Below are 22489 nucleotides of genomic sequence, written 5' to 3' on the forward strand. Positions count from 1 at the left end.
ATGATCTATAAAAGTGAAATCATGTTTTTAGAAATCTCTCATTTACAAAAGTGTCCAGACCTTTCATTCAGACTTTGTAGAAGCCTCTTTGGCAGCAGGCACAGCGTTGAGTCTTTACAAGCTTTGCACACCTGGATTTGGGCAGTTTATCCCATTCTTCCTGCAGATCCTCTCAGGCTCCGTCACTCTGGATGAGAAGCGTCTGTGATCGGACATCTTCAGGTCTCTCCACAGATATTCTATGTGGTTTCATGGACGGTCAGAGACGTTCCCACTTTGCCATTCTAGTGTCGTCTTGGCCGCTTCAGGTCATTGAGAGGTCGTCCCGGTCTCGGGTCATCTGCACTCTGGAGCGCCTCTCTGTGTTTGACTGCCTTCATCCTTCCTTCATTTCTGAACAGTCTCCCTGTCCCTGCCGCTGATGCTGCATGTCACCATCATGCTTCACTGTAGGGATGGCATTAGCCAGCTGATGAGCAGCGCCTGGTGTTTCCAGACATAGTGTTTGGACTTCTGCCCAGAGAGTTCAATTGTTGTCTCATCAGAACAGAGAATCATTTTCCTCCTGCTCTTAGTCCCTTAAATGTGGTTTGGTAAACTCCAGCAGGCTTTCATATGAGTGTTACTCAAAGTGGCTTCTATCTAACCTCTCTGACATAAAGGCCTGAGTGACGGAGAGCTGCTGAGATGGTCGTCCATCTCTGCAGAGGACTTCTGAAACTCTGTTGGAGTGGCCACCGGGCTCTTGGTCTCCTCCCTCACCAAAGCCCTTCTTACCTGGTTATTCAGTTTGGCTGGATTCCGACTCTAGGAAGAGTGTGGGTGGTTCCAGACTTCTTCCATTTGTCAGTTATTGAGGCCACTGTTCTCCTGGGACACTCAAAGCTTCAGAATTGGTTTTATAGCCTTGTCCAGGTCTGTGCTTCGAGGTCCACAGAGAGTTCCTTGGACTTCCTGGTTTGGTTTCTGTCCTGGCATACAGTGTGAATTGTGGGATCTTATATACACAAGTGTCTACCTTTCTAAACTAAGTCCAATCGCTTCAGTTTACCACAGATGGACTCCAATCACGTTCTCCTTCATCTCAAGGATAATTAAAACAAACAGGACACAGTTTGGAGCCACAGCAAAAGCTCTGAATACTTTTGTAAATGAGAGAGTTCAATTTCTTAAAACATGGGGGATTGGTTGTAGATTGATGGTCAAAGATGTTAATTTTATCCATTTACAATTAAATCTACATTTCCGATGACATTTTGCACTAGCTCTATGTCTGCTAACATTTATTGCTGTGCAATAGATTTGCCTATTTAATTATTTATGTCTATTTTTTACTCTGTTCCATATCGTCTCATATTGGACTTTTGATATGTGGTGGGTATAGGGTTTTATATATGTAATGTAAGCTACTGGATACCTGAATTTCCCAGTTAATAAATCTATCAAGGGGTCTGAATGATTCCTGATGCCACAGCTGAGCAGTTTAATCAGTAATAATACATATTGTATATAACGGTAACATATTATGTGTGTAAAGTGCATTATAAACAACTCCCTCTGAAATGTTGTGAAGTATAAATAGAAAGTAGCGTCAAGTGGAAATACACAAGTGCTTCCTCCACTGTTTGTAATTCTTTTCAATAACTGAGCTATCACAGAATTATATTGATGATCAATGGAAATATTCGCCGATAATAATCGTTATGCAGTTTTTTTTTTCTTTTTTTACAATTCACAGCCCACACACACACACACACACACACTCAAAGGAGCGGCAGGTGTCAGCAGAACACACCCTGAGCCTTCAGCAGGTAGCCGATGTGTTTCTACAGTATTTATGACCCAGTGTGAGTGTGGCTCTATCTGGAGCTGGAGCAGTGAGGGTTCAGGAGCCTATTACGGCTGAAGTCCTCTTGGTGACGCTCTGCTGACATCACTCCGATATTCCCCAGCTCAGCTCCCCGCATCAGACACACGGAGCTCCGCAGACTCTCCCACGCTCCGTCCACACTTTGTTTCAGTTTCGCTCCGCTCGCCGTGAACGAGACGCGCTGTCACACACAACCAGCCCACGGCTACCTGAGCGCACTGTGGCCGGCCCACACGGGGAGGGGTTTGGCTCTCCCTGTCATTAACAGATTCAAAAACGAGAGAGAGAGAAACTTAGCGCAGTCCTGGTTGAAGAGGTCCGTACACAGAGAAGCAGAGGGAAAGAGAATCGGCAACTTGGCTGATTTCAACCCAGGCTGTCTGAACTGAGCTCGAAGTTTCTTGGCTGATCGGAGAAGGAATACTTTGGAGCCCGTCTGCCCCACACAGCGCTGTTGTGGATATTTACGTCCACCTTGTCTCCTCTTTAGAAGAATGGCGAGAGATTACGCGGCGCGCTGTCCGGTCTCTCCGGTGAGAAACACTTGGCTGGTGGCGGCAACGATCCTCCTCGTTGCCAAAGGTAAGACGAAGCGACCCGAGCTGTGTTTGGTTAACGTTAGAGCCTCTTCAGTTGTCCACCTCCTCCAGCCCCGTGCGTCCTGAATGCGGGAAACCCTCAGCAATCCCAGTCGCACCGCCCGCGTTCTGGGTGTGCTGCATGTTCCCCCCCTGTCACGTCTCTTGTCTCCTCTCTGGCTGCTGTTTGTTGGACCGTGGGACCTGTTGTAAAAGTTTATTGTCGAGGGTCTCTGCCTGATCTGTGTGTTGAGTTTTGGTACGCCATGATAGGCGAGGTGTGGCTCTCCTGGTCTATGGTTTTTGTCCTAATTCCTCGCAGCTTCAGACGGCAGGTGACTGTTCAGGAGACCTAATCCTCCCTGAGCCTCTACAAACCCTTCAACAGGGCTGAGCTGTAATTTGTGTTTACCTGTTGGAAAGTGTCGCAGGGAGCAGCCGCAGGTCTGATTATTAACCATTAGAATAAGGGCAGAAATTGGTTTCTTATTCTGCAGAGCAACAGGGTGATGATGGGAAAACAGGGTCTCAGTAGGAAATGAGAATTGCTTGTATCTGCTCTTCAGGTGGCCCTTCAACAACGAGTGCTTCCTTGTCAAGAGCCCTTAATGAATACCCATTACAGTAATCCTATAATAAATTGCCTATAGAAATGGAAATATCAGCGTGTCACCTCTGTATCTACAGTGTGAATTTATATTTAAGGAGATTAAATTCCATAAATTATGACAAGATTGTAGAGCCTGATCCATATCTGATTTTAAACCGATACTATATTGATATTCAGAATGATAGAAAAAGCAGCTATTCTTTGATTTTAAAAAACAAAACATTTTTTTGAAATAAGCCTTTAAAGTCAGTTCTTTCATGGCTGAATGAAAGGCTATTTTAAAGTTGGACAAACAGCAACTGTAAAGATAAGATGGGGCTGGGTAACATTAAAGCAGTCTAAACAAACATTATTAATAAAAGCTTAAAAACAAACATTGAAAACTTGACATAAGAAAAATACGGTTCAAAAATAACTTTCTATGTACATATCTGCCAACATGCACTGATACAGATGTATCTGGGATAAGCCGATATTGGCTGATAGTATCAGCCTGCTGATGTATGTTGAGCTGTAAACTTACTGTGTTGCAAGCACGCTGCAAGAGTGAGTTTTATAGTAATAACTTAAGAGAGACAAGTTTTCAAATGTAAACCAAGGTTATTGATGAGCGCCACTGATGCCATAAATAACATGAAGATAAGAAAGATAACTCACTATTGAGTAATGCAGATGCTTGATAGGAATATTGTGGAAATATTACACCGTAAACCAAACAAGTTATCAATAACTTTGCTAGTGATTACCATAGCAACACTTTCTGTCCCCATGTGAACATTGTAGTGTTAGATGTGGAGATAAACCTAAACTAAACACCACTAAAATGCACTGCTGAGTGATGCAGACACGCTCTAACCCACAACAGAAGCAATTCCAGGAGTTTTTTTTTTCCTTCCCCAACTGGGACTAGCTACAAAATTCATAACAGCAGGCAGTCAAGCTACAGTGATCGGCATAAAAATCTGTGAGGCCGCTCTGTCAGCGTGAATCTGTCAGCCTGTTGTTTTCACCTGGGTGTAACTAGTATCATCTGTCAGAGCTGTCCCAAAATTGTCACCAAGGAAAAAGAAGATGGGTCATTATGGAATCTGGAAATATACTGTCTCGTGCGTTGACATGCCTTGGAGACATGCCTCTGAGATCAAAGCAAATGGGGTTGGGGGTGGGGCAAGGTACTTGAAGGATATGAGCCGCAGAGCCTTTGCTTTGCATTTTGCTGTAGCATCTGTTGCATAATAGGTGACAATGTGAGCTGTGATTTTCACTGAGTGTACAAGTCAGGAGGAAGATTTAACCTTGATTAGAATTTGCTTTGTAGTGGTATTTTGTTCCCTCCTTGAACATTCAGGGCGATGTGAGCCACAAGAACAGAAAAAAATCCCTGTGCAGTGGAACAAAAATGAGGACTATGGTGCTGGAGACCCCAGTACTGTAAGCCATGCAACGCAGGTTGGGGTGAGGATGACAGATACTCAGCTGAGACTCTGCTACATCAGGCCTGTATTGTTAAAAAGCTGTCAGATTGTCATGACAGTATCCCCACAGGTTATGAATTAATTTGACTGTGCAGCAACACAACTGTCTTGTTGGAGGAAAAAACCTCCACACTCGCATTGCAGCTGGTTAGCCACTGAGTTACAGACTCTGAATGCAAAAGTAGAAGCTTGATTTTCCAAGATTGTCCTGACACATATGAAACATTTCTGTGAGGAAACAAAAATGAGGAATGTATGGTCCGTCTGTTTGTTTTAAATTACATGGAAAATATACAAGTGCTCTGTAGCAGCGGTGAAACTTTCACCCTGATGTGAAGAGAACCGTGTTAACCTTCAGTAAAACAGGCAAAACAGAGTTGAGAGGATATAATTCCGCAGCAATGATAATTCAGTCACTTCAGGTGCACCCCCCCCCCACCCCTGCTTGTCTCTATAGACTCGATCCTGTGCTGAAATGTCAATCACGATGAGTCCCCTCGACGGCTTGGTGGAGACGAAGGGCTGATTAGCTTATCACTTGGAGAGCAGGCGGCCAATGATTATCGCCCTCAGAGCAACGCAGCCTGATTATCGAGAGCTTTTATTAATGACTCATCGTTTGCCGTGTATTGTTGTTTTTGCATATTTGTGTAGCCTGTTCCGCAGCTCCGGTATGAGCTGTTTCGATTTGGGAACTAGCGCAGAAGAAGGTTGTGATGAAGAAGCATTGGAAGCTTTAAACCATAAATAACCTACTGCTCTTCCACTGGTGAGGCAGCAGCACATTTTGTAATCAAAGAATATCAACTGGTGAAGAAGTGAACTATTAAATTTCACTGCTTAATTATAAAACATAAACAACTTCTGAACAAGCATTGAGGTCAAGGCATTCATCAGTGAGCTGACCAGCACAGCCAGTTGTGCGCTTTTGGCCTCTTGGGCAGGCACAATTATTTTAATTTTTCTCTTAGCAGAATGTTTTAGTTGATTAATTATTGGAACAAGCCCAGAGGCTGAAAATCTCCCATTATTTCAAAAGCAAAGGGCAGTTTGAATAAAAATGCCAGTAATTTTCTCAGTTTAAGCAACAGATTTTTCCCACTTTACATACACACACACACACACACACACACACACACACACGCACACACACACACACACACACACACGCACACACACACACACACACACACACACACACACACACACACACACACACACACACATTCACATAAACCTGGGGTTGAAAATGATTTTGAGCCTCCACCATCTGTGGCGCAGAGGTCCCAGCCCCATTGTGGCTGATGGCAGTTAGACTAAATGTCAAGGAGTGTATCTCGGGAAAAGTGGTGTGTGTATGCGTGCGTGTGTGTGTGTGTGTGTGTGGAGAGGGTTTAGAGAGGGGTGGTCCTTTGTTGCCTTGAGAGCTGATCATAGGTGTCATCACTGAGTTGAAGTGTCAATAATGGTGTGAGGCAGCTGGATGCGTGGCAGGAGTGTATTTGAAGAGGCTTAATGATATGTTTTAGATCTGCTTTTTGTGTGTTTGTTGACAATCTTGCAAAAAAATTTGAGCTTAAAAGAAATAAAAGTCAATGGCAAACAACACAATAATCAAAACAAAACTGCAATAAGATAACAAAAGGCAATGGCACAGGGGAAGGTGCAATAAGTCAACCATACTGAATGTGAAGATGCTTATTTAATGAAACATGAAATAATGATTTAGCCTCTTAATCCAAGACCCAGCACATTAAAAAAACACAAGCTGCTGTCATGTTGGAGACCAGAAATGAGCTGTTTGGGTCCTGACCTGCCGTTAAAGGCACATTGGCCCCTTACTCAAATGTCAATGGCTCTTCCTGGTGAGACATGGGGTGATAATCATCCCTTCAAGAGCAGACGGTTGATGCTCATTGAGCTTATTAATGACTCACACCAACACAAACTGCATAGTAATGCTGGGGGCTGTTGGTGTTTAGGGCCGGTTTGTTTGTCATTGTCCGGGCGGTCGTGTGTGTGCTGGTGATTCTCACCCGGAAAGACACAATGATCAGGTCCTACTCTTCTGAAAGAATAAGTTTTAATCTTAATTACAGCCTTTTAATGATTGATTGACAGACTGGCACACGGTGTTGCATCACTGTGATTTGTTTGTCTGCATTAATGTTTATGTTTGTCTGGGTTTTAATTTTTGCCTCTGGGTTTTCTTATTGATCAAGGATTAAATTCTTAATGACTTCCCACGATTCTTCGTATGGACCTCTAACTTTGTGTTGCAGGCTCTTGCATAATGTTGTTTGGTTGTTTTTGTACAATGATACATGAAGTTTTGATGCTCCTCTTTTAAAATATTCCCACGGCAGCGATTATGGCCACAGGCAAAGGTTGGCAGGGTAGGTCACTTTCAGAGATTTCAAACTGGTTGTCATGGATACAGCTTTTGTGGATGAGACAACTTCACATCTCTTTGTTGTGCAGCCATGTGCGGTGTGTGTATGTATTTCTGTGGACTTAAAAAAAAAAAAAAAAAAGAAGCTTTAATTAGGGGAAGAGATTGGACTCCAGGGTGATGTAAGAAGCTCCATCAGTCCGGCTCGCGGAGAATCCAGGAAGCAGGTTTTAATTCATCACTCTGCTTGCCAAGAGTCAGCAAGCATGTCTCTGCACTTGGTCAGCATTTTTTCTTTTTTTCATTCCACTTCTGAGGACACCAGTTACGTTTGGAGAAATAAACCATATCATGGCTAACACCTTGGCATTCCTTAGTGATTCTTCAGCAAACAGGTGTCAGTGGGAAGAGGGATTAGAGAATGGAGCCACAGGAACAGGGCCATGAATCACAATGGAGCTGATGTAAGGACGGTTTCACTGAGTCATGCAAGCCTTTTACTGATCACACACAAACTTTCTCTCTCTCACTCTCACACACACACACACACACACACACACACACACACACACACACACACACACACACACACACACACACACACGATCAATGTGGCCACCTTCTTGGATTTTGACTTTTACCACTATGCAGGGTAAAGGAAACTTGCAGCCAGCTCAGTCTTTCATTTTCCCCTTCTTTTATTCACCCATTCTTTCTGCCTCAGTCTTATTCTCTCGCCCTCCCTTTCACTGTCATTCTTCTGCTCACGACCCTATTTTCAGCAGGCCTGGCTGGCTGCCGCTCAGTGCCGGCTCCCGAGTGGGGGCCCTTTTGTTGGAACAGCTTTTGGAGGAATTAAAAAGGGTGCCAGTACACCCCCCCCCCCCCCCCCCTCTTCCTCCCTCTGTCCACTCCGCTGCTCTCAAATCTTCTAGGCCTCATTGTTTAGAGAAGCATTGCGCTAAAGAGGGTAAGAGAGAGGGGGGAAATTCAAAATGGTGAAAATGTTTAGACAAACGTCCCTGCTCTGTCTCCCACTCTGTCCTGAGCTCACCCATTCCACAGACCTCAGCGAGCACTGTCCATCCTCTCCTCTTGTTCACTCACTGTTTCCTCTCCAGATATAGTCTGCTGGCGACAAAGTGGAAATTGCTTTCACCGTCTGTGCGGGAGTGCTGTAGGGGTTAGGCTGTGATGTGACTTTGTGACATTTCCTCTAGTGCCCATGTGGGCAATTAATAACCGCAGTAACATTGTTTGCTTCACTTGTATCATTATGGAGCCTTTTGCCGGGGTTTTTTTCCCGCAGAGGGAATTTAAGGTGACAGCAGTCTTCAGATTTTATCATTCCGGCCACAGTACAACTTGTTTAAAGAGCATGACTGGCATCGATGCTAACTGAAGTAAAATCGCATCTGGTGCAAGGTGAAAAGGCAACAGAGCAGGATGATATGCAAGCTAATTAGCACTGGCTTTTTAAAATGTCAATGGCATTTTTAATAGGATGCAATCACCAAACCATTTCTCTGTTTGGGCTTATAGCCACATGTTGGCACAGCCATGCACTTGAAACGGATTCTTTATTGGCTTCTTAGCATTTGTGTTTATTTAGGAAAATAACACAACACAACCACAAGAAACCCCAAAATGATAGTAGAGTTCAGTCAACTCCACCATGACACCGTGTTAACGAAAACTGAACATGACTGGCTTCATAAAAGAAGAGGATGTAATGCAGTGCTGCTGTATGGGTTGACATTAGACTGGAAAGATGTTGTATGTTTTTTGTTTTTCAGGGAAAATTTTAAGCACGATGCTGTCAAAAGGATGAGATGGAAGAGCTCTGTAGTGTTTTGTTTTTGAATACCTTTATAAACAGAGCCTGTTTGTTGTTTTAAGCATATTTTAACAATGAATCATTTTATTCTTTTAATATGGAACTGTAATGTGAGGGTTGGATATGTGACGGTTTGGGTCGCTCTTGTTAAAAGAAAGAGCTGGACGGAGACTGATTCACTTTTCGCGCAGCACCTTTACTTTTCTCCTTCATTCGCCTCCCAACGACAACACTTCCTGTCTTTAAGTCACATGCCACCTAACTAACCAATCAGAGGCCTGAAGGATTTAGACTGCTGTAAGTAAGAGAAAACTAGAGTGATTGATTCAGGAGGTTACCGTAACTGTTTTTAAAAATGCAGATTGTAAATATTTAACCTGGTAAATATTTAGATAATTATTGTGAAAAAATCGTTAACTGTAAACATAAATCTGTAAATAAGTAACTGTAAAACATACATATATTTTTAGTGAATTAACTCAGTATACAGTGTGAATCATCAACATCTAAACCTCACAGAATTCTATTTTTGTAAGAGTTTTCTAAGTTATAGCTGGTGCTTCCTATAGTCAGCACTAAGGAAGGGCTTCACACATCTACAAAGGCATAAGTTTAAATCAATTTTGTAATAAAGAGTATAACTCAAAGTTTAGTATGTGATGACTGAGACCATTTACTCACTGTGACACATTGATGGTTTCTGATACTGGCCCTGAACACTCATAGATTTAGTTCTTATAAACAGAATGAAATAGAATTAATTTTGCAGCCACTTCTAAGAATCATCATCAACCGTTATCAGCTTTGTTTCATCATGAGTCAGTTTCAGAAAAGGTCATGGTTGGATGGTGAGTGAAGGCTTTTGCATTGCTGGGAAAGTCCAGGTCACAGAAGCCAGTAAGATAAAGAAAAGTCAATTTCCTGGCCCAGTTCAAGTGCTAACACTAGAATGTCAGACCATTGTCAACTGTCTTCAAGACCTTTCTGTCTTAGTGTTTCCAGACCCTCTCTCTTTACAAACCTGCAGTAACAGTTATTAAGAAAATAATAATAGTGGGCTATAACATTTTGCTGTCCTGTGCCGACAGCTTCTTGGCTTTCTCTTTCTACCCCCCCCCCCCCCCCCCCCCCCCCGAACCCAAAAAAAAAAGATAAATACTGGCCAGCTCTACCTCATCTGAAATTCATAGCACTCAGAGAAAGAAAGCATGCACAGTGGAAAATCTTAATGTCTTTTTGGAGTGAAAGAAGAAACTCAGCACATCACTGACGTAATGCAGATAGAATTGGGAATAGAGAGCATCAATTTATCTTGCTTTCCCTGTCCATAAATGACCCTCCTGCTCTGTGTAGCCTGTTGACAAGGAGACTGTTAGCAACAAGTTGCGGAGGTGAGCAGCTAGCCAGCAGAGAGAGAGTGAGAGAGTGTCTGTAATAAAGAAAAGTTCAAATGAAACAGGGCTAAAGACTTGGATTTGTGTGCAGCTCTTCTCTCACCTCTGTTAGTGTCCTTGCCTGATCCAATATCATGGTTCAAATTGACTGCGTTGCCTTTCGGTGCACGTACGTGCGTGTCGATGGCGATCGTCTTGATCGACTGCGTCCGCTCTGACAGTATTGTTTCTCATTTGCATTACTCAAGCTAACATCTCCCCTCCTCACCCTCTTCACAAGTGGCTACTGTTCACACAGCAGCACATTTCTATGCAAGTCACACACACATTGAAACAAAATACCGGTGCCATTTAGAGTTATAGCCCATTAACTACTTCCTCTGTCTAGTGTACGTTTCCTCCAATCAAATCTGCAATGCATGTCATATGTAATTATATCATATATTTCTTCTTTTTTTTTTGTATACAAGCTCTGCTGTTATTTCAGACCTGGCTTGCTATGAATGGCTGTCCTGACAAACAAAGCTGCCATATGGAAATAAGACATAGATGAGACAATTTGTCAGGCTGCATGTTTTCCAGGGATTATTTCCTGCTGCAGACCTCTATGTATTCCTGCCGGTGTCAGGTGACCGACAGGAAACAGACTCTCCACATTCTGTACTAAAAAGGGACATGGGTTCCTGTCAGCCTTTAGTCAAAGACACTGACATGTTCTCTGGTCCAATGAGAGGTCACTGAATGTGTGGATTGACATGAAAACACTAATTTCTGATAATTCACAAAAAACAAACTAATGGTAAATGGATGGATCGCACTTTTCCAGTCTTAACAACCACTCAAAGCACTTTACACTATCAGTCACATTCACCCAATCACACGCACATTCATACAGTGCTTTGTATTTACACAGCGCATCTCTATCACACACAATGCTGATGGCATTTTGGTGTTCAGTATCTTGCTCACTTTGGACACTTTGGCTACGTCCACACTACCACGTTTTCATACATGTGGACTGGAGGAGCCGGGGATCAAGCTACCTGAGCCACAGCCGCCCCCCCAACTATGACACAACCAGCTGTGTCATTTGTTTCTGTGGAGAAAAGAATAGCCTGCATGTTAATGTGCACACACACCAGCATTACCCCTAAGTTTTCAACTAAGAATTACCTTTTAAAAAATGTAATTGAACTCTTTCCACAATACTTAGCATCACTGCGATCAGGTGGTGGAGTGGATTGGACAAGCTTCTCCTGTCCTGTCTTTTAGCAAGACGCCAAACAGCACATAGGTTTAACTGTCAGGAGTCACTGTCGGGATGATTGAAACACTTGTTTCAATTTAAGTTTTTTTGTGTGAAAAAAAATCCAAATGTGCATAATTGACCGTTTGGCCATATGCTCTAAGGATGAAATTCAATATTTTTCATTAAGATGAATCCCAAAATATGTTTGCAACCACATATTAGGAAGGACCAAGTCAGACAATTTTAATAAAAACAAGAATAATATAAAGACTGTCATGTTTCATCTGTCCCATGGATCACTGTCCGGTGCCCCCACATTCAAATTTGACCAAAATTGTTTCACATTTGTGCAAAATAACACCTGGTATCTACAGACAACACATGTGAGAGGTTTGTGTCTATAAGGTTATCTAACAACCCTGCTCTCCCCTACATGTAAGGGAGAAATGTGGTGTTGTGTTTTCCCGGTGGTGGACCATTTCCTGTCATCAACATTACATAGTAATATTGTAGATGTCTGGTGAATCGTTCTGTCCTCATTTACCCATAAATTTTCCAGTAAGTCAGCTCACACCAAAGCAGTACACAAACACAGATGCACAGACAGGTTGCTCACCCTCCCTCGCCTCTTCCTTTCGGCCGCTGCTAAACCTGATTAATTGCTTCCATATCCCTCACTAATTCAGCAGTTGATTGAGAGATTCGCTGTGACAGCTGCAGCACAATGCTTTGTCTTTCTCTCTCTCCACCTCCCTGCTCGCTGTGAAGAAACCCTTCCCTTAGCTCGTGACTTTCCCCGTCTCTAATCTAAAGCTGTAGGTCACCTCTCTATTCACATGATTCAAGGAGTGGATTTTCTCATATGAACTCAAACTCAAAAGTTTTTTTTTTTTTTTGACACAGAAGGTTGATGTTCTTTTGACATGAAACTATTCAGTATTCCAGACGGATCCGGACTTTCAGTCTTTTGGCAACTGTCGATGGACGTTTTCATTTGCATGATAGAATTACAGAATTCTTTCAAAGGCAGGATTTTCTATTTTTTTCTTTAATAGTATATCATTGTCAAATGACTTGAGATATTGCCTGGTGCTTTTCTATAGGCCCTGTGGGCTTTCGTTTCACAGCTCATTTCAATATTTCTCCTCCCTGCTGCTTTTGATGCTTACACTTACCTGTCAGTCAGCCAGAAGTGTCTTTGGCTGTTTCTTTTTTTGTAAGTGAGGATCCGGTCCAAGTCCTCTTCAATTAGACCAAATGAAAGTGCAAAACAGATTAGTGAGCCTACTGCTTGTAAATAGCTACGGTCGAACATCTGTCATCCTCCTAACTGCTGTGTGTGTGTCATTGTCGGCATCGAGAGGTTCAGGGTAAATGTCTCTGTGCAAGTGTTATCAAAATTAAAGCCTTTGCTGTGTTTACTGAGGTTTGTGTTCAGTGATGAGAAGGATTCAGATTTAATTCTGTAATCATGAGTCATTTCACAACAATAACAAGGTGCAACAACTTCCTTCTGGAAAAAAGGGGATCCACATTCAGTTGTACAGTGTTGTGTGTGTGTGTGTGTGTGTGTATGTGTGTGTGTGTGTGCGCGTGTGCATCTGCGCGTGCGCTTGTGAAACGCTCCCTCTGTTAGCTGCAGTGACAAAGCCACGGTGGATTGTGTGATGGGAGACGATGTGAGTCACAGTGACAGACGGAAAGAGATACAGAGATACACACACACACACACACGCCAAACCTTTTCTTCTCTTCTCTTCTCTTCTCACAGTGATTAAATATCTTATGTCCAAACCCAAGGCATCATTAATGACAAAGTTCTTGACAGATGACAACCATCACAGATCCTTTATAATAAAAGATGCATTACAAGAGGCGCCAATGCTAATGGTGTATACTTCCTGTCTCCTGAGTGGGTGTGGTCATGATTGCTTGGTCATGTCAAAACAATACAATACAACACTAGATAGAGTATGAATTGACGCTAAAGAAACAAGTTTTATTTTCGTTTTAACTTTTAATTGATCATCGTGATCTGTGTTGTGAGATCTCACAAGAGTTTGTTGCTGAGACGGAGACAGGTCTTGAACGAATGAATTTTCTCCTGTTCAGTATGAAAAACTTCATTTTAATGTCAAATTGTTCTGAAGATCTGTGGCTTGTACAAATTTTATCCAATATTTTTTTTTTTGGTGACTGTGAGGAGAAAGAATCATAACCTGTGATCAAGTTCACATCTCCTGTTGGAGTGACCAGACTCAGACCTGCTGCTGGTCTCCTAAAGGGCCGGGGAGGTGGAGAAACCCACATGACACAGTTATAGGAAATGACTGTAAGTGTGCCGTCTCCTTTTTCAACTCTTTCTGCATGCATCACACCACCACACCATCCGACCCGCAGCTGCACTTTTGCTCTACCCTTTGGGAGGAATTGTTAGAAAAGATCATATTTTATTGGCTTTTCCAGTTTGAAATCACATGAAGGAGGACTCTCAGTACCTGAATCTTTTCTCCTACCTGACCAACGACTTCATTTCAACACCTTCTAGAAACATTCCTCATTGTAGAAATAACACAGTTACTAAACATCATAAACAGAAGAACAATGTCTCAAACTGTACCTATGTTTGACATAATATTAAACGAGGTTGGAGACAATGAAGCATACTGTATCTGGCTAACAAAAGGAGTAACTGTGTTATTATGAGCTGGGCAATTATGGCAATAATCTGCTAATCTTCTTGCTGCATTGAAACTGGAATATCCATCCATCCATCCATTTTATAAACCGCTTATCCTGTTGAGGGCTGCGGGGGCTGGAGCCTATCCCAGCATGCACTGACTGAGAGGCAGCACACACCCTGAACAGGTCCCGGGGGAGGGGCACCCTGTGGCTGTCAAAGGCCCTGTAATTGGAATAGGTAATGCGAAGTAAAAAAGCTTTAATATTTCAGTATGCTGCATGCAACAGTTGATCTACAGTGCTTCTTTCATGGTATAATATGCAGTACAGGTTCAACGTGAGTCAGAATATGTGTTCATTAAGTAAGGGATTACTAAATTCACAGTAAACCATGTCATTTGTGTTAAAAATATAGATATTGTTTGTCCATTCATAGGAAAATTTCCATTTTAGTTTAGCTAAAGCGAGAAGAAACTGGTACATCAGGACCGAGCAGTGAGTAATGAGTTATTAATCTGGTAACATTAAATAATAAATATAATTTGAACTGGTAAATATCATTTTCTTTACTGTACTGTACTTGTTACTTATATGAGATGTACTTTGCACTGCAGGGATCAGTATCTGCCACGCTATCACTGTCATAAAATGGTATAAATGTTAGTGCAATACGAGTAGTGTTAATATCACAGTGTGAAGCTTTGAGTCGAACCCCTTAAACACCTAAAAAGGTGAATTTCACTGAGCCAGCAGCTCGCCTCCTCTCTCTCTTGGTGTTTGTGCTTACCTCAAAAAACTCCATTAACTAAAGGAGTTAGGATTGGAAAATGGAAAATGACTTCCGTGCCTGGGTCTCTGACCTATCCGCTTCCTCATCCCAGAGTCTATTTCCAGGCGTTGGGTTTTTTCGAAATGGGAGGATGCTTTCTTAATCCTCGGGGATGCATCTGAGAACGGGAGCGAAATGCTTCAACTGTTCTCGTTTCCCAGCACGCCAGCGTCCTGATGGGTGGCAGACTGGCTGCCCAGTTAGCAGGCTGGACGGAGAGAAAAGGATGCTAATGAGATGTGTGCTGCTCTTTCATGTGTGTCCTCTCCTCTTCCCAGCATGCCGTTTCTCTTCACTCTGTGGGTGTCTAAGCTATAAGCATCTCGGTTTCCAACTGCTAATGTACAAAGTGACCGTGTCTGAACTGAAAAAGTTGAATAGGTTTGGAATTGAATCAGGCATTTTTTAGATATGAAAGGCAGTGGAAGGGGACCGTGTTAATGAGCTCGTTTCGATCATCACTCATTCCTCACAGTCATCAGCAGCATGAAGCTCTGGCCACAGGGACGGAGAACGGAGCGAGACAAAGAAAGAGGATGATGGCCACAAAGCTAAAAGCTTAAATAGACCGAATCAACAAACAGCCAAAGTAGCTGATTTAGGACTTCAACAATCAAATGATTCTTCTCATGTCTCTCCAAATGTCCTCTTTCACAGGATTACACCAAATCATCAACATCAAACACATGCTGCCATCCCACTTCAACACTGCAGCCTTTTTAAACTTCATATTACAACTTCATGTCTATCTTTTGTAACTTATAACTTAACCTCAGTATTGATATCAAATGAAATCTCATTAAAGTTGAAATCTGTGAGAGTCAAGCAAAGAGAGGACCATGTTGGTTGTTGTGCATGTTCTGTAAAGTATTTTAAGCTTGCTATTTGTTTTCATTGACGTCCAATCCCCCAGCATTAGTTACACAAATTTTTATCAAAGTATAATGATCAATGTGCAGAGGTTTGAAAGATATGACATGAGTATGACATGGTATGAGGGAACATTTCTTCATTATTCTTTGTACCTGCCACCCACAGAGGTAAACGGGGACTCGGGCTCAGAAATGACTTTGTTACCTTGTTTGTGAGTTTTAGAAAACGCAGAATTTGAGATTCGGCTGCTGAACAAAAAATGCTAATGCAGGAAGCTACAAAAATCCGAAATTAGAATTTTCCCAGCATCTGAGTTTGCTTGTTATTTGTTTTCTGGGTTTGATTTTTGCTTTTTCTTGACAAGAAAGTTTGTAAATCCAAGGCTTTCTCCAGCTGAGTTAAGAAAGATGGATGTTAATGCAAGTTTCAAGTTTCTGAAAAATGATTTTTACACTATACCGAGATGAATGGAGAGTGTTTAGACGATAGAAAATTGTAACCTAATGAATGATTTAAATTGAATGCATAACAACATGCTAAACCACACTTATGGTGTTTGCAATTTGCATAATATTTTCTTTCTGAAATGGTTGCCAGTCTTGGCACATTCCCATCATGCACCATGGGAGATGTGGTTTACACAGGATTGTGTACCATGGCTCGAGTTCTGGATTCTGCTCCAGAATTGTAGCAGTGGGATCATCTTTGTGTCTTTTCATGGAGAATGAAAATGATGATGAAAATGACGTGTTTGTTTTGCTTAAATGCATATTGCTGTACAATAGCACAGAAAGAGTTTCCTCCATTTTAAACTATACTGATTACTTTACAAAGGGATTGCCACTATGAAAGTAAAATGTGATAGTCGAGCATTAACATTTTAGTGAATTGAGTCATGCAGTCATAAACTACTGCCATGATGAATTTTAAAATGAGCTTTTTGAAAATGAAAATGCATTGGGTTTAAGCCTTCCAGCTGATCCTCTGTTTGGTTGAACTGGCTTTCACAGGAGGCAATCACTGCACCGACTTTATCATTGCTCCATTACAACTCAGTTGGTTTGAGATGGTAGTGAGCATTATGTAATTGCTTGTTAGAACTTAATACACAATGGGCATGATGGGTTAAATGGCAATTAGCACAGTGTGTGTGTGCGTGTGTGTGTGTGGGGGGGCTGGATGCAGCCAGGTGGTGCAGAGGGAGGAACCTTTTGCTCGGCATAACCTGAAGCAGTTTAAGGCTCAGGGTTCACTCTGTGTTTGACAGGTCTGGCTGAGCCGTCATCCTGTTGCTTCTGTTCATGCTTCTTCTTCTTCTTCTTTTTTTTTTTTCAATTGTACCGGGCTGGTGAGGTTAGTGCACTGTGACAACTCTCACCCTCTCTGAGTGTCAGTGCACTGGCCCCTTTCTTCCTGAGATGACGAGGAGTGAGTGAGGACAGGAGTGCGACCCCCCCCCCCCCCCCCCCCCCCCCTCATGTTTTATTCCCACAGTGTGACTGCTGGTGCGTTTTAGAGTGGCATGCTCAGACACTAGGATGATCCCCGTGCTGCCCCTTCAGCACACTGACTCTGTCCCCCACACATGAAGAAACTGCTACAGTCACTCTCAGTCTGGTGGAACCACTCGATGGCGGCCCCCTGACAGCTATCCAGTCACAGCCTCTTCTTGCAGAAAACAGATAAAAGCTGTTTTTTAAAGTCTTTTCTCATGTCATCTCTCTCCACTCCTGTCTTTTTTTCTCTCTGTTGGCAGTGAGGTGTGGGTGTTGGCAGGATGTGTGTGTGTGTGTGTGTGTGTGTTTGTGTGTGTGTGTGTGTGTGTGTGTGTGTGTGTGAACATGTGTATCTCACTATACGTGTTTGCATGCATGCTGGGGATTATCACTTTATATTTGTACAGATGCGAGGATGACAGAGCGAGACACAGAAACATAGCTGAGTACTGACTTAACCATCGTCTTTGTGGCTGCTGAAGTCGTGAGCTGCAGCAGAGAGCAGAAAAATATACGCACTAGAACTGGTTTGTTTAATATTTTTCAGTCCTGGTGCTATTTTGATGCCCACATTTTAATACTGATACTCAAGAATATAAGTGCTTTTCTTTAGAAATCTTTAATTTGATTAAAAGAAAATGCTTCTGCAATGCATCAGTATTTAATTTTGTCTTTACACAACTTTGCCTAACTGAAGCGTTGTCTAAAATAAACAAATTTATGAATTAAAATGTTCGACTTAAGGTTTAGCAGTTAATCATTTCATATATTAGTCCGTCAACAAAAATATAGTCGTTAAATCAAGCAAATTTGGCAAATATACTCTGATTTGAGCTTCGCAAATGTGAAGATTTGCTGCTTTTTGTGTTTTTATGTCATTTAAATTAAATGTTTTGGGGATTTTGGACCATTTCAAATTTTTATTTTGGGCTCTCAAAACTTGTAATGGACATGTTTCCCTGTTTTCTTTACATTTCTTTGACCAAATAATGAAGAGATGTTAGAAAAAACCACTTGGCAGACTGATCAATGCTGAAAAGAATCTGTTGTTGCAGACCTGTTTCTGATCAGTGAAGAATTATACAAGTGATTTAACAAGTTAAGTCACTTTTGGTACATGAAAAATTTCATGAACATGCACGTGAATGGATGAGCACTTGCAGATGTCTGCATGCAAAATCGCACTCTTAAATTAACTGGTTCAAAGTGTGCTGTCCCTGTGGTACAGTGACTTTATGTGCACCATGTATCCATGACGTCACTAGTTCAACTTGTAACTTTGTCCCTTGTCACCCTCTGCCAATGTACGCCTGTTTTTGTACCCAGTAAAGTAAAAAATGCCAAAAATAACCATATAAAAAACAGGCCACCACAGCTGCCTTGTTGTTTGGCAAAAGGACAAATGAATGACACGGATTCCTCCTCCTCCTCTTCTTCTTCTTTGTCTCATTGGGCTGGTTGGCTAGTTATTTGATTGGCAGGATTACCACCAGTGGAAGGATTATTGTCACAAAGACGTTTCAAGCCCTCCCACCTCTGGTATCATCTGCTCAGCACAACGCACACGATGAGGAAGGGTGTCATTTTCTAATATATGACCGCAGATGGGTTAATTATCAGCCTTAATCAGTCTGTTATCACCAGTGTAATGCAGACAAGTGCAGACACACTGCTGTTCAGGCTTTAGCAGACACACACACACACGCACACACACAGTGATAGCTACTAACATTTGTCACCACATATTTCCAAGTAAATGAGATGAGATTGTACATGTCAGTTGTCTACTTTTTGGCATTAAAACCGTTGTCCCTCCAGGAGACTGTCACGACTTGCTTGGCCAATCATAATACAAACCGGACTGGCATGGCAAAATGTACTAGATCAAAATGTTTTAATCCCCCGTCTGTTTCCACGCGACACGCGCTCTAAAGAGAAGGAGCAGCTACATTCCCCTCGGAGCGATGCCGAACAGTTCGGTGGAAATGAAAAGAGGTAGCGCTCGGAATGGCATCCACATTCAGAATTAATTAGCCTGGTGCCATATTTGGAACAAGGCGGGACAAAGAGGAAGAATTAAACAAGAATGGGGCAGACAGCAGCTGGTAACTAATCCAATAAATGATTTTGTGTTATTAAAACGCTCATACCAGCAGCGAGATTAAAGCCAGAGTCAGTTTTGATTAATGAGAAGCGTGGTTAATCAAGTCTGTCTCCACAACACACACGGGGACAGATGTAAACACGTGGACAGACACACACACACACACACACACACACACACACACACACACACACACACACACACACACACACACACACACACACACACGGACAAACACGTTTATGTTGGGTTATTGCATAGTTTTGACTGATTTTATTTGACATATAGAGAAGATCTCTACTCTACATGTCTGCCTGTGTGTGGGTGTGGGTGTGTGTGTGGGGGGGGTGTGATATCCTTGACTGTGGTTTCCTGTGCTGTGTAAAAAGTGGGTCATCTCTGGCTTTGTTGACAGGAGGTAATCTGTTCAGCACCTGAGATTTGAAATGTTTCTTGGTTTGCTCGATGTCAGTGTTTTACATTTAGATTTATTTGTACTTTTACTTCTTCCTGGAGGGGGCGTGGTCGTGGACGAATTAATTTGAGGCTACAGGGTTTTGTTTTGCAGTTTGATTGGAAATATTTCACGTTTAGCTTTGAAGCTAACTGCTAATGCTTTTGTGGCCTCAGTGTTTTTATAATTGTGTGTTTCTGTCCTTGAATTCACTGCGTGAGCTCATTTGCTTATTTTAGTTTAGTCGGCCTGTACTTGATTTGACCACAGGTTTGTCCGTTTGTGTCTTTCTGCATGCGGTCCAGTCTCAGATGCTGCAGGCCTGGTGTGTGTGTGTGTGTGTGTGTGTGTGTGTGTGTGTGTGTGTGTGTGTGTGTGTTTCCCTGTGTTATTGTCTGCCAACTGCAGCATTCAGATCTCAGATCAATGCAGGTTACAACAGTAGCTGGGTTCACACATTCCATTACCAAATATGGGCAACAGAGCACAATGCAAATTACTGTCAGGCCTCAGGCTTGTTTAGTGTAATTACTCCTCTCCTCCATTCCTCTTCCTGTTTCTCCTCTTAGACGTTTCCCCTCCTCTCCTTGTCATTTTGTCATTTCATTTCCTCTTTTTTCCTTCAACTCATCTTTGCTCTTTTTTTCTTCTTTATATGCCATTCATCACCTCTGTCTTCCTTTTCTCTCACCTTAACTCCTTGGCCTCCTATCCTCTATTTATCATTCATCTTCTCTTCTCTTCTCTTCTCTTCTTTTCTCTTCTCTTCTCTTCTCTTCTCTTCTCTTCTCTTCTCTTCTCTTCTCTTCTCTTCTCTTCTCTTCTCTCCTGCTTGGCATGCATCTCCTCTCCTCTCATTCTTTCTTATTCCTCCCCTTTTCTCTCACCTTTCTCTCCTAATCATTGCCCTCTTCTCCTTTATTTGCCATTCATCACCTCTGCTCTCCTCTTTCTGGTATTCTCCTGCTCTGTTTGCCAATCACTCTCCTTCCTCTTCCTGCCATTCTGTTTCTCCTCTCATAACCCATTCATATCCTCTCCTCTCCTGACTCCATTTGCTTCTCTTCGACTCAATCAATTTATCATATTAGTTTTCCTCACTGCTCACACTGGAATTCCCCCTCCTTATATTCTTCATCATCTTTTGAGATGCTTCAAAAGGGAGAGTGTGTTTAGATTTGTCACCTTTTTAACTGAGCTAGTGATGAGGTTGGTCTGTTAAATCGGTAGCTGACCAAATGCTTTGGGCACATGCAACCAAAAATCTATCAAGTGCGACTAAATATTTTCACTGGTCGCACCGGTGCGCCTGACATTTAGAAGGTGTGCGTGTGTGTTCTGTGTGTGTGTGTGTGTGTGTGTGTGTGTGTGTGTGTGCGTGTGTGTGTGTGTGTGCGTGTGTGGCATTATTCTTTTTCCCACCTGCATTCTGCAAAGACCTGCTCCTACTCTGCGTCTGATTGGCTCTGACCCTGATATTCTTCCTCACTGAACGCAGGTTGGGAAAACATGAAAACAAGGCATTTATGTGTGAAACCACACCCTGTTCTCCTCAAACAACATCACAGCCTTATAACAGACCAGTCATTCATAATGAAGAGAACTATTGATTGTTTTTTCATCATCAAGAAAAATGCTGTTGTACCTGTCACACCTCTAGCTGCAGTGACTAAGTCCTATACTTAAGCCACTAATTGCTGCTCACTGCAACTCTGATTGTTTAGATGTGTCCTCAAAATAATGATATCCAGTCCTTACCAATGCTGACGTTGATCTGCAAGATCCATAATGTCCAATAAGACTTGTTTACAAAGTTAAACAAAAAGCAGCCACAAAGTTTTCCGAGAACAGTCAAAAACTGTTTGCTTATTTACAATGAGCATCACCTTTGATTACTGCCTGCGGCTTAAATTTTCTGTGGACAGCCTCGGCCTTACATCACCCCCTTATGCCTCGGAGGAATATCACACAAATCAAATACGTGGCTCCTACAGCGGCCCTGAAACGCCTGGCCCAGACGTCATTGTATAAAATCTTAACACCAATCTACATCTGAAAAGTAGCTAGTAACTAAAGCTGTCAAATAAATGTAGTGGAGTCAGATATTTTTAATTGTAGTGGAGTAGAAGTATAAAATGGAAATACTCAAGGTAGTAACTGTACTTAGTGACTGGGCGATTTGCCTAATCCTGACCCAACAACTTCAAATCTGACAAAGAATGGCTTGTCCAATCTCCGTGGCTTCTATATGATAAAACAGCCAATAAAAGTTAACACTTACAAGGTTTTATTGTGGCACCAAAAAGGGAAGTGAAAGATTTTGTTTGCACCATAATGAAAAGGAAAGGCCCACCAGTGTAACCAATGTAAACAAGTTAGTCTGGAACCCTGTTTGGTTAGCTAAGAATTACTGATCTTGAAGTTAACTTATCTGGTTTAATAGCTGATCGTATGAGGCCTATGAACCATGGGAAATACTCTTCTCTGATTGGTTGACAGGTGTCTTTGTATAGAACATAGTTCAAACAAAGCTCCACAGTAAATTAGTGCAAAATATATATTAATCTGAGGACAGCAACAACACTAACTCATGATTGAGACTGGAGTTGTATGGAGTTGGATTTGCACCTCTGGCTGCCTGATAAA

At 42.2% G+C, this 22489-nt stretch overlaps 1 protein-coding gene across 2 annotated transcripts in view; it reads left to right on the top strand.

Annotated features, from left to right (window-relative positions):
- The first annotated feature begins 1552 nt into the window (after positions 1-1552).
- pvrl2l (PVR cell adhesion molecule related 2 like) overlaps positions 1553-22489 on the top strand; it is a 285499-nt gene continuing 264562 nt past the window's right edge. The window contains exon 1 of one of the 2 annotated variants that reach the window (XM_056399354.1): positions 1553-2452. In XM_056399354.1, coding sequence (XP_056255329.1) covers positions 2365-2452 — 88 coding nt within the window. In that variant the 5' untranslated portion in view covers positions 1553-2364. The remainder of the gene's footprint in view (positions 2453-22489) is intronic. The other variant, XM_056399355.1, reaches the window with a different exon arrangement.

This window comes from Seriola aureovittata, chromosome 16 (genome assembly GCF_021018895.1).
Source record: "Seriola aureovittata isolate HTS-2021-v1 ecotype China chromosome 16, ASM2101889v1, whole genome shotgun sequence".
Taxonomy (NCBI): Eukaryota; Metazoa; Chordata; class Actinopteri; order Carangiformes; family Carangidae; genus Seriola; species Seriola aureovittata.